This window comes from Arvicola amphibius, chromosome 5 (assembly GCF_903992535.2).
Source record: "Arvicola amphibius chromosome 5, mArvAmp1.2, whole genome shotgun sequence".
In the NCBI taxonomy this organism is placed as follows: domain Eukaryota; kingdom Metazoa; phylum Chordata; class Mammalia; order Rodentia; family Cricetidae; genus Arvicola; species Arvicola amphibius.
Window position 1 is genome coordinate 40916057 of NC_052051.1, and position 16020 is coordinate 40932076.

At 41.2% G+C, this 16020-nt stretch overlaps 1 protein-coding gene across 3 annotated transcripts in view; it reads right to left on the reverse strand.

Moving 5' to 3' along the window:
• The window catches only part of Plcb1 (phospholipase C beta 1), a 675841-nt gene that overhangs the window by 450997 nt on the left and 208824 nt on the right, over positions 1-16020 (reverse strand). For all 3 annotated transcript variants that reach the window (XM_038329997.2, XM_038329999.1, XM_038329998.2), the window contains one exon: positions 10456-10524. In XM_038329997.2, the coding sequence (XP_038185925.1) occupies positions 10456-10524 (69 nt within the window). The remainder of the gene's footprint in view (positions 1-10455; positions 10525-16020) is intronic.

Genomic DNA, 16020 nt, shown 5'->3' on the forward strand with positions numbered 1-16020 from the left:
TTACTCACCACTGCTGAACTCATCAGACAGCTCCATCCAGCTGCTATTCCCATTTCAGGCAAACCAAGGAAAATTCTTAGGAACTCTCAAACAATATGCACACTGAGGCTTGAATCAGAGGCTTTCTGACCCCACACCTTGTTACTTCATTTCACAACAGTGCTCTGGATTTTGCTTCAGTGATTTCAGAATGCAGGGGAAAAATGCCAACATACTCTTAACTGGAAGCAAATTGCTTTAAAATTATTTTGATTGTTGAGAAAAATCTATTAAATTGTTGGCAAATTGGGACAATTTTCTAAATAAGATGTGTGAGTCTTAGAATAATAGGATTGCAACAATGGTTCTCTAGAGGTAGGTGGCTGGCTACAGAGATAACCAGACTTCTTGTTCATTTTTTTATAGTCAATATATTACAAACAGACTTTTTCCCTAGTCACATTAACATGTTTTGCCTACATATTTTATTGACTTAATGTATATTAATAATGATAGGTAAAGTATATTTTGCACACACAATGAAGTCACAGTTGTGTTGAGTCCTTCCCATGAATTTTATTCTTGGATTCCTACAGCAACCAGATGAGGTAAACACAGAGCTTAAACCTGAATTCCAAATAAGGAAACTGAGTCTCATAAATAGAAAATGATGTTCTGGGCTTTATAGTTTGCAATTGGCTTTGGCACACTGCCGTCTCGCCGAAAAGTTTTCGCCCCAGAAGCTCCTTTCCAGTGCGCATTTCCAGTGCACAAAGACAAACGTTGGTTTCTTTAGGTACAAAACTTTGTGCCAAAAGTAAAACAATATGTTCTCCAATAAAGCTACTCAGAAAAGCAATAACATAGGTCTTAAAATGTTTTCAACTGTAAGGTGGTATCCAATTTGACAATCACATTGCTTATGAGGAAAACAGCACACCTATCTTTATTATGTCAGATTTAGTCTGTATAGAAGCAAGCCATAAACTGGGTCTTAAGAATACTGAGGGGAAATATTTCTTTTACCTGTGTTATGCCCTCCCCCCAAATCCACGTGTTGACCTTTTAACCCATAGATCTTACAGTGTAGTCAGAGGAAATGAAGCCATGGGACACACTTATTTTTCTTCGTTGACGACACCGGTCAAGTTTAAGGAGGCCTATTCTGAAAGGTCCTAGGAAAATTCCCAGTGCACTTCTGAATAATTCTAAATTCCCTATCTTCAAAAGAGGAAGAGTGCATTTAATTTGGTACCTTTCACTTACGGAAATGCTTCTCGACCTCAGCGGAAGAGCACCAGCGTGCCACCATGGACTTTGGAGGGAACGTGGCGTCTGGGTCCCACAGCACACACTGTAATTTAATCTGGGTGTGGACGAGGCATCAAGATTATAATAGCTCCCCAAGTACTTCTCACACCTTTCAATTAGAACCCTGGAGTGGAAGCCCTGCTTCAGAGTGCAGGGCAGTGGGTAGAATTGAGTTTTAAAAAAATTATTAACAGTGAAAACCACAAGATGGCATAATTTTTCATTTGAAAGGATTGAAATTGAAAAATGTCTTCCGAATTCTACCCTGCACCTCTACAGGTTGAACTCACTGGATATGGATTGAGATCTCATAAGACAGAAGCACAATTATCAAGATTTATAGCCTTTAACTGTCCAGGCTTCAACTAATTTCTGCTAACACTGCTTTCAGTACTGGGAACCAGAACACGCACGTTCACTGTCACCATGTCTTTAATTCCTGAGATTCCCTCCCTCCATTCCTCTGTCACTGAGCATCCTGGGGACTGTGAGACAGGAAGACACAGTTAAGATATTTATCATCATAAAAAATCAGAACATTAATTCCACTATCTACATTTTTAATTCATTGTATTTTGAAATGGATACACACACACACACACACACACACACACACTGAGTGATGTTGGCATTGCTCAAACACTCAAATTTTACTTCTGATAAGAGTCTTACTAACACCTCTTCGAATAAGGGGATTTAGTCTAAGATCCCAGGAGAGACAGCACATTTGAAAAAAAAAAAAAAGCTTTAGAGAAAGTAAAAGCTTCCAGCCATTAGAGAAGATACACTGTGCCTTAACGGTCACTTTCAGTGTTGTTCCTTGTCCACTAATGACTGTCCTTGAGGGTAAGGAACAGGTAAAGAAACTCAAGTACAAATAGGTAGCCATTCTGCCCAATCCCAGCATCCTAATGTTTCTGTTACCAAAGTTATATAAAGGTTTCTGTTTCCAAGGAAACTACTGACATATATGGAGTTTAATGAACATAAAAAGGAACTGTGCCATATAATTTACATTTAAAGATAAATGTGAATAGCTGTCAAAAACACAGAGAAAGACACACACTCACACAAGTTCTTAGAAATTTTAGCTTTATTTTGCTTCCATTTAATCAAAAACATAAACACATTTATAGAAACAGAATGGCAAAAGCGATTCTGAAACAGCTCTGGCAACATGTGAGGTGAATTAAGAAGCAGCTGAAGCCAAGAATAAGGGCCAGAGGTTGATCTCATTAGCAGTCAGGAGAAAATGCGGAAACCTTTGATTTTGTTGCATGAAGCATTCTTTTCTTTCTTTTTAGCCCACAAGTATCTATATCAGATTTTTCTGTCTGCAGCTTCATGCAATGATAAATCTGGACCAAGTCAGGAAACTTGCTGATCGTCACCAAAAGGGGCAATGAATAAAGTTCTCATTTCAACTCCAAGCCTCATGGATGATTCATTGAAACCGCTGTTGTAGAACACCCAAATAACAGCTCATTATGAGCTTTCTGCGTTGGCATCCAGATCCTATGATGAGCTATTTGGGATCTGACAACTCTTAAACAAACAGTCCCTTAGGAAAACGAGCGAAACATGTTTATGATATAGGGAAATTTTGAAAGAATGGGCAATGGTATCCCCAATACATAGTTTCAGTAGGAAAACAGAAGGTTAGGAAGAAATACTGCTTGACCCACCTCCATTCCCCTCTGCCTTCTCTTCCTAAAGGTATTTTAAGGGACGTGGGTATTCTTTTCTGTTATTTCCTTTGTCCTTACTGATGATCTTTTTTTTTTATCCTGGTCAAATACACAAAGCATAATTCACAAAAGTTCAGCGGCATTAAAAACACATACTGTGGTACCGCCATCGTCATCATATACCCATGAGACCCTTTCATCTTCTCAAACTGCGCTCTGAACTATGTAACAATGCCTTCACTTCCCCTCCCTCACAGCCCTGACCGTCCATCATTTTACCCTCTGAATGTGTACTCCGGATACCTGACATCTGAATGGAATCGCACCTCATTTGTCCTTTGATATATTTATATATTGGTAATATTTACATTATTTGTATAATAATATTTACATATTAATTTTCTTAGAAAGATATCTTCAAGGTTTGCTTGTATTGTAGCACATGCTATAATTTCAGTCTCTTCAAGACTAACTAAACCTCAATATGGAAGCGCGTGCTACATTTTCATATATCAATTCATCACAGAGACAACTGGGCAGTAAGTGGCTGCTTGCTTGGGGTTCTGCTTCCCTCTCTTTGGCATAGTACTGTTTGCAGGCTATTTGCTGGCTCTTCACAGAGTCATCAAATCTACAGCCCATGGACATCAGGATGCAGTTGAGATCTTCTATCTCTCTCCCATTAGTCTCTCTAGGTATATCTGTGAATTCTGTATCATGTGTGTGTGTATTTGTGCATTGTGTGTCGTATGTGGATATAGCATATGCCCGTGTGCAGGAGCCTGTGCCCAGGTGTGAACATGTGGATGTTGCAACAGGATTTCAGGATCTGTTCCTCTGTTCCCTGCTTTAGTGCCTTGAGATAAGGCCCAGCAGCTTGCCATTTCGGCTAGGGTAGTTAGCAGATGGATTCTCAGGCTCTACATTTCTCTGCTTCCCAATTCTGTGATTTCAGACATGCCCAACTATGCCTCAGACGTTTCACAGTGATATGGGCATCCACACTAGAATCCCAAGCTCAGAGATCAAGCACGTACTGAGCCATCTCCCCAGCCTTAGTGTTCCTGTTTTATACAAACTCACCCCACCCAAGCTTTAAACACCTGAAATTCCATTTCCAGGGTGAACATCTCCTCTGACCGTTTGAGTCTTCTTCACATTAGATATTTGACAGACAACACAACTGTTTAATTATTCAAATCCAAACTCTGAACTTTTCCATTTTAAGATGTATTCCTTTCTTTTTTGCCTATCTCACGACATAGCAAATCAGTTATTCCAGTTTCCCAGGTCAAAATACTTATAGCTGCTTTTTTGTAACTCCTCAATCTTCTCATCCAGCACATTAATAAATCCCATGTTCCCATTGTCAATGCATGTTTAGATGTTAGCATGTTTTTCACTCCTTCAGCAGCTACTGCCCTGACTACAAGTCACCAACATCACGGTCCAGGCTATATGTGGCTGCCAGTCACTCTCCACTGCTTTTTCCTTCACATTCTGAAGTCTGTTCTCAACATAGCACAGCTTTCAGAGACTCTGATTCTACCCTGCTCAGAAGTCTCTGTGTCTCTTTACTGTACTAGGAAAACATCTCAAGTCACTGGCATGGCTTCAGGCTTGAAACCCACTGTAGTTCAACTGCCCTCCTTGTTGTTCAAACAGAGCATGTACACGCCCCACTCAGAGCCTTTGCTTTTGTGGGACCCTCTGCCTGGATGCTCTGCTTGTGGTCATTCACCCAATTCAGGCCCTCCTTAAATTCTCATTTCATCAAGATAGCTTACCCTGTAACATCTGCATATTACAGAACAGGTCCCCATGCCTCATGGCCTATGGATTCCTCTCCTAGCTTATTCTTCTCATGGGGACTTACCAGTCATCTCCTCCCATGCTCTATGACACGCTGGAGTGCTTCTGTAGCGCTAGAGGCCATGGCAAGCTGTAGGCAAGCTTTACACCATCGCTCTCCGTTCATTGATCTCAGGCTGGTGCCATGAAACCCACCAGGGTAGAGAGACTCCCCTACAGGACATCAGTCAACACACAACTCTGGGGCTGCAGGTCTCTTCTGGAAGACCCTGTTTTCGAGCACCATCATCCCCAAACAGAAGTTCTGTGGGCCTGAGCATCTGCCCTGTTTGTTCACTGCTGTTCTTCTCCAGAAGTTAGGTATGTGCCTGCCGCAATTCACCAAATCATTGCCAAGCCTTACAGTTTGAAATTATTGAAGTTAAAAAATAATACTAATATTACAAACATCATTTACTACATAATTAAAAAAGCAAAGGCTAATCAATTTTTAAATTTTAATTTTACTCTAATAAGCCTTGTGGGATTTGGGTGATACTATATACAATTCAGAACTTACTTATTGACCCAAATATTTAAAAAGCATCCACGTTGAAATCAGCATTACAGATCTGACATAAATTGCTCTCTACCAATCAAAGGATCTGGCTGCCTGGCTAGTATGTGAAACAGTTGCCTTTACTGAAGGAAAAGCTCAGAAAAGAAGGTCATGGCGATGTTTCTCACAGATATTGCTGCATGTGTCACTGAAAACTATACACAGCCTAGAGGCCGCGCGTAGTATAAAGTTGGGAGGTCTTTGTAACTGTGACATTGCTTCCTGCCGAGTCTAAATTCAGTTTAGAATTATTTTCCAGAAGCCATGTGTAAAAACTTAACATAAATATTATTTTACTCTATTTTGCATCCTGTAACTGCCATGAGCTTAGGACTTGATATTTTTTCTCTTTACTTTTACCTGATTAGTCATATCCAAGGCAAGTTAGATTATGTCAATTTGCTGGATACCAGTTCCAGGGTTGACACTATGGGACATCTGACTATGATTAGTCACCTCATTTAAAATTTGGAATCAAAGCTATCAGAAATACTCCCCAAACAAGACATACATACCCATTGCAGATGAGGAAAAGTGAGGCCCGGAGGAAGGAAGACACCCCTGCTGTAAGCTCATCAGTGGCACAGCCAGCACAAGAGCTGACAGTGGCTCTTCCCTAGTTGATCTCCCTATCTACTCACTTGCTACATCCTAAAGGATGTGACAGCGGTGATATCATCTCTTTGTGTTAGCATCGTTTAATCTTTCTCATGTGACCTTCTAGAAAAAAATATATACTTTGTTGCATGAGCCAGAAATTGTATTTAATGTATACAAGAACACTGCATGAAAGAAGCCACCCTGTACTAGATGTTTTTAATTCTAGCCCAGTCCATTTCAATTAATGCTAGACACAAGGCACTGAATTAATTTGCTGGGTCAAGAACTGCTAAGAGATCCAACACCACAGTGGCACTGTCTGAGAACAGAGATCCTTTTGAAATCAACCCACGGAGTGGATATAAACAGCGTAAACCAGAAGTAGCTACCGCAGCGCCTTGCTTGTAAGTGAACTTCATAAATGGGTGGTGGGGAGGAAAAGGGCAAAGGGAGGAGAGAACAATGCCTTTCGGCGCTAAAGATGTAAGTAAGGTGCCTTCTGCGTCTTTGCATTTAGATTATATAGTCTCCCAAAGTCACTCCAATGAGAAATCCCAAAACCAGTGACTTGAACAAAAACCGCACACAGAAGAACAGCCGTCGCCCTATGTGCTGTGCGGGGAGTCTACACTTAAGTTTATTAGCAGGGCATCACATTGCTTTCTCCATTTCCCACAAATGTCATTTCAAATCACAGCAGGGACAGAAACAGTTCATTCTCAGCCCAGTGTTGAATTTTTATGAGACAAGATGCTGGGAAGAACAAAAGCAATACAAACACGTAGATAAACATCTGCGGGGCGCCTCGGGGTCTGATAAACATCGACTCCACAGGTGCTTTGATTCTGATCTAGAAGTTTCTACTGAAAGTCTTAAGCTCAATCTGTTCCCCCTTTTACTCTGCTGTCTATCTGGAGTCGGCAGCTTTTGCTGTCTCTGTGCCTTTATGTGTTTTTATGTCCACACCCCTTGGTGAATTTTTGTTTTTAACACAGGGTCATGTTGCTGTGCAGCCCAGTCTAGGCTCAGGCTCGTGACCCCCACCTCAGGCTTCCAAGTTCTGGGCTTATGGCCTAAGTCACTATTTCAATACTGCTCTACCTTTTAAACCTGTCACTACATTTTTTTTCCTACTTTTTATTTTGAATTTCTTGTCTTAAGTTCTGAAAACTTTATTCCAGCATTCATATTTTTCCTCTTCTTCCTCCTCCTCTTTTTCTTCTCCTTATTCTTCATTTTCTTAATATTATTTTGAGAAAGTGCCTCACTATGTATGTAGCTCTGGCTGTCCTGGAACTCACTCTGTAAACCAAGCTGGCCTGGAACTCAGAGATCTGATCCACCTGCCTCTCCTGAGTGTTGGGATTAAAGGTATCTGCCACCACATCTGGCCTTTATCCCGCCATTCTTAGTGGTCCCTAACCTATAAAACAGCCATCCGCCTCAAGCCACACCCCTTATTCAACAAGGTGTCCTACTGAACTCACTCTGGAAGGCTCCAAAGAACAATTCTTCTCCATCAATACCTCCTTGCCCTGCTGTCAGCCAAAAGCTGTTGAGGGCGTCACTGGGTTGGAGACCTGATAAAGGAGCTGGAACTAGAAGCCAGGCTCAGTGGGTTGGTGAGAAAAACAGGTACCTGGCCCTTGATGCCATAAACTGAGTGGCAGAATCAGACAGACTAAGACTCCACACATTTTAAATATGCTATATTTGTATTTATCTAGGTTGAGCTGAGGTCATCTTTGTCAAATTCAGGAATCTTCACAACGACACATTCACCCACATTGCCGGAGGACCCACGAAGTTCTTTTGAGAAGACTCCTACTCCGATCGCTCTTGACATTTAAACTTTTCCAATTTAAGAAAATGAGATGAAAATTAACTTCTTGGAAATCAGATCTGAAATTTTAAAATAATATAATTTTTAAAAATGTTGGGAGGAAGGGTTGGGGAATAACTCAACATAGAACTTGAAAAGCATGAATGAGGTCCTTGGTTCTGTCTTCAGTGCCACCAATTTTTTTTAAAGATGGCAGCGTCATCAGGGCATTAGAGTCGTAATACCCATATTCTGCTGCAACCTTGTGTTTCAACACCCTGAAGCCACACATCATCCATAGCCATTAGATTCACAGAGAACCAGACTTTGTGGGGAGCAAGAAACAGGCAGCAACATGTTTTTTATATAAATTTCCCAGATAATTTCATGAGGAGTTAAAGTCGAGATCTCCTGTGCAAATGGTTTGTTATTGAATTATCTCATTGCCTCCCCACAGCACTCCTATTAAGCACCTATTAAGAGCCTATGAGGAGTAAGTAGGTCTCAACAAGGTCATCCAGGTAAACAGAACAGGCTTTGTAAATGTGAGTGTACAGTAAGGCTCAGAGAAACAGTAAGGAACAAAAATGGCCCACAGAGAAAGTAGCCCTTCTCTCCAGGAAAGTGTTAGGGCAAACAGACAAGCTGAGTATTCTGTCTCTCAAAAGCACTTCTCAAGGGAGGCACTTGGAGATCTAATCGTAGTTTACCAGCAGAGCACAGTGCAGATGCCACTTGAATCATTTATCACCATTCAATAGACATTTATCAAACCGTATCCATAAACCAAGCACTCGCTGATAAGCTAGTGAAAGAGAGCAGGTCCCCCTTGCCACTTCCCAAGAGGCAGTGGGCTTGGCTTTGGCTCCAATGCTGGAGAACCAGTGAAGGCTGATGAGAACCAGTGGAGAGCTGGTGAGAACCAATGGGGGACTGGTGAGAAGCAGTGGGGGACTGGTGAGAACCAATGGGGGACTGGTGAGAAGCAGTGGGGGACTGGTGAGAACCAATGGGGGACTGGTGAGAACCAGTGGAGACTGGTGAGAAGCAGTCGGGTGGGGTACAGTGTGCAACTGTTCTCAGCTAGTATTGAAACAAGGTGAGGCCAATAACCCTGGGTTAAAAGGCAAGTTTCACTGCTAAGTTATTGGTATGATGCATGCAGCTAATAGGCTTACATGAAGCCTGAATGAAACAAGGTTTGAAGAAGAGGAAGAGATTCTTTGCTAACCTCAAACTGGGGATAATTCTGTATAATCAACAAATGGTTAATTCCAAGATGCTTGCCATGAAGTGCCAAGACCAAGCCACTGAAATTCCCTGCGCAAGAACAGATATCTAAATGGTTGTTAGCTGGTTGCACATGAAATATGTTCAGATGCCTTCTTGCAGACATTCCTGATTGTTTTTCCTTCTAAACATGATTTTTCACATTTTCTAGTCAACCATTTTAACCCATTCAGCTGACCCCAGCAGCTGGTATTTGCTCCATGCCAGACTTTGTTAGCACCAACCTACGGCTGCAGGATTGTCTGTGAGGGAAAACGATCACTGGTGACTTCTCTGCACCTCCAAAGTACCAGATCATTCCGAAACTATTCTGACTTTTAGATGCAAAAGCAACAGTATTGGGAAGACACTAAAAAAAGAAAATTGCTAGTGTAAGCTCTGCGTGGCATCATGCCTTCTCTTGTTGCTTTGCTGATACTGTCTCTGCCAGAAATAAAGTATGTAATGCATTAAATATTAAATCCAATAACGACGAGCTTTCGCTGTTGATAAAATACACTCTACCAACCTAGATATGCTAAAGAACACATTTTCTTCATCCAGCATTTGAATATTATCTTCAGAAACTATGCCGCAAAGACAAACCAATGACATCCCACTTGACATATCCCAAAGAGTCCGCCATACTAATGTGCAAAATTAACTTTTGGCTTTATGGATGTGATTGTTTTGATTGCACAGCGTTTTTGCTTCATATCCTATCTGTTTACTAGGATGAATGTGAATTATTATAAATACAAGTGAAGAAATACATGTTTAGTAATGCTTCCGAGGTCAGTGATATTGTGCAAGTGGTCTCCAAAATATCTTGGGCATTTCAAATTAACCCACAGAGGTTTAGTATACCTTACTCAACGTACTTGAGATAAGAGCTTTCCAATTTTAAAACTTCGAAACATTGGTGCATATGTACTCAGCCGTCTTGTTAATATGTCCCAGATTTAGGCACAAAATTTATACACACTTCACATACATTACTGACAGTAACTTTGTACAATATTTTGAGTGACCAAGGGATAGCATTGATCGGAATAGAATTTCCCATATAGTATATTCAAATTTCCCATCATAGACGCTCAATCTGTAACTTCTTTGGCATTCCCTATATCTACTTTTTTTCTTTAGACAAAAGTAAAATAACAGAGCAATAAGCAAACACCTGTATTACACCGCCCATATGCTCTCCCACTGCTTCCTTCTTGTAATGAAAGTTCGAATGAGCCGGGCACACTGGCTGTTGGGCTTTACAGCATCTGCACCACAGAAACTTTTAACTGGGGCAATTAATTGATATCTTGACACAGATAAAGAATCAAAGTAGCAGCTGGTACGGGCACAGGCTCCGCGCTTCCTACCTTGGGAGCTTTGGCATGTTTCCCACACCTGGCATCCTTGACAAGGCTGAGGTCTAACAGCTCCGTCTCCTGGAAGGCAAAATGGGAAACTGTTAAGCCACCACACAGATCGTTCCTCGTTGTTTGATGCTATGGAAATCACTTCAAAGGATACTATCATCTGGAGATTGGCCTGAGAATTCATCTGCAATAGGCCACCCCTCCATATTACGTCTAATTGAATCAGGAAGAAAAGATCATCAACTGCTATCTGCTCAATTTAATACATATTCCAATATATTTGCTAAAGCACCTTACTAAACAAATTTCTTAATTTGTTTGCGATGACTTACATAGTGTGCATGCTTAAATCTGCATCCACTATGCCAGCGTTCTCAACCTTTCTAATGCTGTGACTCTAACATAGTTCCACATGTTGCAGTGACTTCCGACCAAAAACTTACTTTGTTGCTTACTTCAAAACTGTAATTTTTGCAATGGTTATGAATCATAATGTAAATATCTGTTAAGCAAGCTATCTGATATGTGATCCCTATGGGGGTCACAACCCACAGGCTGAGAACTGCCACTCTAAGCCATTCCTAAATCAAGAGAAACCCAGTCTCTTTGTTCTGCTGTTGAAATTAATCCTGGAGTCGCTGGATGCAGTTGGAGTGTGGGAGACAACAAGGAGATAAGATTAGAGAGGCCAGAAAGAGGAGTTGCCCCCATCAGCTCACTCACCCACCGAATGCATCTATATGGATACACAGGCACCCCAAATTCCATTGCCAGCCTTTTGATCACAAATCTCACACCACTATCATTTTACATATTCATTAAAAATGTATTCATTATTCAAACAACTATAATATGTAAGTTACTCCGGGACACAAGAAACATGTATGCATGATTACTTTTCTAGAGCACCATCAAGCGCGTGTATAAGACAAGGAAGAATAGGTTAATGCCAGTTTTAAAGTTAACTGCTGTGAGAAGTGAGGAAAGAGAATTTTTTCCCCTAAGTACACATGGAGGAATCATTTACCTCGGGGAAGTGGAAAACAGGTTCCTCTCAGTTGGAGAGTGCAGGGGGAGAAATATTCCAGATAAGAATGGCCCCAGAGGTTTGAGACGCATCTAAGATATTCATTGTCTTCAGATACTTAGAGAGACAGTCCATGCACATAGAGAGAAGTACGAGGGAGCAATGAATAGCAAAGATGCATGCGTGGTGGCAGTGGAACAAGAGATCGGCATAGGTGACTTCAGTGTCTCACAGGATTAAGTGTTGGCTATGCGAAGATAAGCCATAGAAGACAACAGCAGAGGGTTGGAAACCTTGAGTCTACTGATCGATAGTGCTCATAAGGTTTGTAGCATTTATGCACCAGCCAAAGAGCATAGGATTATAATAAATAGTACTTCTTTGCAGGGACTGCAAATATCCAACAGATGTCTACTGGTCGAGAGTCAACGGGATGCAGGCATCTAGACCCTGATCCCAGAAAAGGCACTGTACCACGATTCTTCTGACAACACACTCTCTAGATAATTTGTATAAGATACTCAAGAATACTAATAATGTCAAGGAAATTTTTCTGACAGATATTTTCCTATTCCAAATGTCTGCTCCAAAACACTTTGATCACTTTCTTACAGAATCTATTTGGATACTGAATCTCTCTACTGCACATACATCCCTATCAGGTTGAAGGGAACACTCTGCTTTGACCACCTCTCTGAGAGATGGATTGAAGATTGGATAGAAGAGTTTCTTCTCATGCTCATTCCATTTTGGAGGTTTCCTTTCCCCATCTTGGTGGATTTCTTGACCTATTCTTCACAGGGACTGACCTGTGAAAATCTTCCCATACTACATAAAGTGACACATGAAACCAGGCAAAAGGAACTTGCAGGACACGGTAACATAGATTTTTTTTTTCTCCAAAGTCCCCTTCAATGTGTGTACAAAGATTCCACAGCATTGAAAGGGCATCATGAGCACCAGGAAAGTGAGCTATCAGCCTGACATTCAATGCCCCGCTTAGACACCTGCATCATGGATCTGTCCGAGAAACAATGGACAACCAAATGAGACAGAGGTGAGCCCAAGCCTAGTTTATTCACTTCCGCAGTAAAAAATCACTTTGCAGGAGAGAGCACTGGGCTTCCAATAGAGCCTGCAGAAGTCTAATCTCAGGATGCAAACAGTGTGGAGCTCTGAGAGATAGGCTATAGAGTGAAGGTTTATCATGGGAGGATTCAGAACCAGAGTGGAACATAAGGAGAGAGAAAGCAGCAGCAGTGCTGGGGGGCGGGGCGGAGCGCTGAGATCCTCCCTGCGACTCAAACCTCAGGCACACTGCTTTCATATTTGAGAGTCGTTCACTGGGGAAATCTGTCCAAGAGCAAATGCCACGCATCTATTCATCTTTAACACTCTTTTACTGAATGCCTGCAGAGCATAGACTATTAGCGAGGATTAAATCACAAAATGCAAAAGTAGATTGTCCATTCTGAGGCACTCACAAATAAGCCAATCACTCTCCTTTAAAGGAGATACTTCAGAACACCTGCAGATACTGGCTATGGAGGGCTAATTCACAAGACCGAGGTGGAATTTCTGGCTGTACAGAGAGGAGGAACAAGCCAGAGGGAATGCATGCGAGGAGGTATGATGGAGCACAAAACAGTCACACGACAGATATGGAGAGGCACATATATGCCAGCCCATGGTTGGATGACAGTCCCACACAGGTCGAATAAAAACTTTCTACACACATTTTATCAATTTTGATAGTAACATTTTCTATTCAAAGGTTTTCATCTCCGCTGGCCAAATGGACTGAAACATGGCTGGTTGGTTTACACACAAAGAACCCAAACTGAGTTCACAAAGAACTTAGTAAGCACCGTGACTTTTCTACTGATGATAATGAAGATTGTTCTTGACTGCCAGCTCTGGAGGAAGCCGTCATTACCCAAGTCGTGGAGCGAGAGTTAATGCCAGCTACCCTAAGGATTCATTTTTGACACCCCAGGGCTAAGAAGCCTCTACTGGTGTGTAAAATTGTGTGTTCAGGAGAAGCATCCAGGGTGCCATGGGGTGGGTAATGTGGCATGGGGAGGACCCAGGTGGAAGTGCTGCTCAGGGGCCCTCTCAGCTGGAAAGGCATGATTAAAAAAGCATACCCCACTTCCATTAGCATGCAAAAGCCATTCCTCTGGGGTTTCATCCTCGGCTTTTCTCTCCTCCATGATGAAAAAAGGGAGGAATCAAAGGTAGGGGACAACGGAAATGTTACTTCTATCATTAAAACATTTTCTAGGTTAATTTTCCCGTGTTAATAGTTTTAACAGCACAATCCATTATAAAGCACTGAAGTGAGCCTTTCTTAGCTCACTGGAGAGGTAGTGCCTTCTAGCTTTGCGCACCTTGCTGAATATAAACCGTATCACCTATTAAATAGCGGCAATGCCTCAAATGCCAGTAGCTCTCAGAAGGGAGCCTTAATCTGAGTAATTTGGAAGGCTTCCAGACATAAAGCTTGAGAATCTGATCTCTAATGACTTCTAACTGGTGCTGATGCTACTGGTCAAAGGACCAACACTTTGAGATGTGCTAATAAACACACACTCACAGATGCTGCTGTTGCGGAATATTTGTTTAGCTATGCAAAGATGTGCTACCTTTGTTTATGTTGTGGAACATTTGTTTAACTGTGTAAAGATGTGTTACATTTGTTTAATTATTTGAAGATGTGTTGCCGGTTTACCTTGCCTGCCTAAGGCACCTACCTGATAGGTCTAATACAAAATTGAATGGCCAATAGTGAGGGAGGTGGAATTTCTGGGCAGGGAGAAAAAAGTAGGAGGAGGAATTTTGTCTCCAGGAAGAAAGAAATAAAGATGCCAAGGAGACACCAGGAGCCAGCCAGATAGACACAGAGGAAACAGGAAAGTAGGAGATACAGAATGAAAGAAAGGTAAAAGTCCCCGAAGCAAAACATAGGTGGATAGAAACAGGCTAAATTAAGTTAAAAGTGATAGCGGGGCAAACATAAGCTAAGCTCAAGCATTCATATTTAATGATATGTCTCTGTGTCTTTAATTGGGAGCTAGTTGGTGGCCTAAAGAAAATGCCAACTACAAGTTAATGTTAGGCTTCCTGGTGAGCAAGATGGATGCGAGCTACATAACAGTTATAAATTACATGAAGAATCTCTGACTCACTCTTCTATAGGGAGCTGTCCATAATACCTATTGAATATAAACTTGTAGCTAATACTGAATAATCTAGGCTTGGATTTGATGTAACTGAGAGAAAACACCAAAAACTCCTAGTTTTGAAAGTTCTTTTATAATAAATTATATCCTTTACTAGTTCAGAAATTTAAACATTCATTAAAAACATTTACAGCAGTGAAATAGATTTTGTTTTAAGTTCTAAGGCCCTCCAGCTTGTTTAGGTATGTAAAGGGAGAATGCAGCAACAGACGTCTGTTTTAGGCCCACAACAACATCTTTAAAGACTGAACCACATCCCTAAGTCCCCCAGCAAATGCACTAAAATGTTGTGTTTTCCCCCTTTATACATATGGATAAAAGTGAATCAGCAGCAATCAAATGTTTGGGGGAATACTGCTGCAGATTTTTTGTTTTGAATGCATGATGAGAAAAGTAATACCTGCCAGCTAAGGGAAGACTGGATGGTCCCAGATGTTTATTTCAGAAGGAAGATTTCAGCCAGCCCATCAGCCACAAACCTACTTTGAGGGAGATGAGCCATGAAATCCACTGCAAATTCAGGAAAGACTACAATTTAAAATGCAACTCTTTGCAGAATACTAATGTCTATGCATTGTTGCTAAATTCCATTAGTCACCCAATATAATAGCATGCTTCAAGTTCACACAATCCATAATCAGAACAGCAATTACAGCCATACACATTGCACAGAGAAGATGCTAATGGTTGGGTGTGTCGTGTGATTATGTGTACCTCCACATGGGGTATATTCATTAAGCTGTTCAACCTTGATTTACTAAAACTAGCATGAGTTAATACATTGGCTGTCAAAGACATCTTTACAATTCACAATTGGAGAATATTTTGGGGATCTTACAAAAAGGGGTTTGAACTATGGAGGAGCATGAACACAGACCGGACTCTTTGTTCTTTAACTCTATTCTGTGTATAAGAGGACATCCTGATCATGTAGTATAGGTCTCAAAAATCCCCAAACTATCTCCCCCATCCGGGCTCTTGTTTCATTCACTCTGTAGGCATAATTTTTCTCTTGTTTTATAATCAGAGATGTAAGAAAGACCAATGGGAATAAGATGCACCATTCCTGAACAAACGTGACTACTATCTCATCTTCTTTATTTAGATACACTGGGTTGAATACAATGCAAGATTCATAAACCTAGTAGGCAGAAAATGGAAGCCATCTCTTGGAAATATCACTTGTAACCAACACAAAGTTAGGCAGATTATTGCAGATGTGTGTACCGGGTAACCCATGTGGCAAACAGAGATGCAACATCTTACTTGTTGGGCTGCAGCTAAATTAACTGAGAT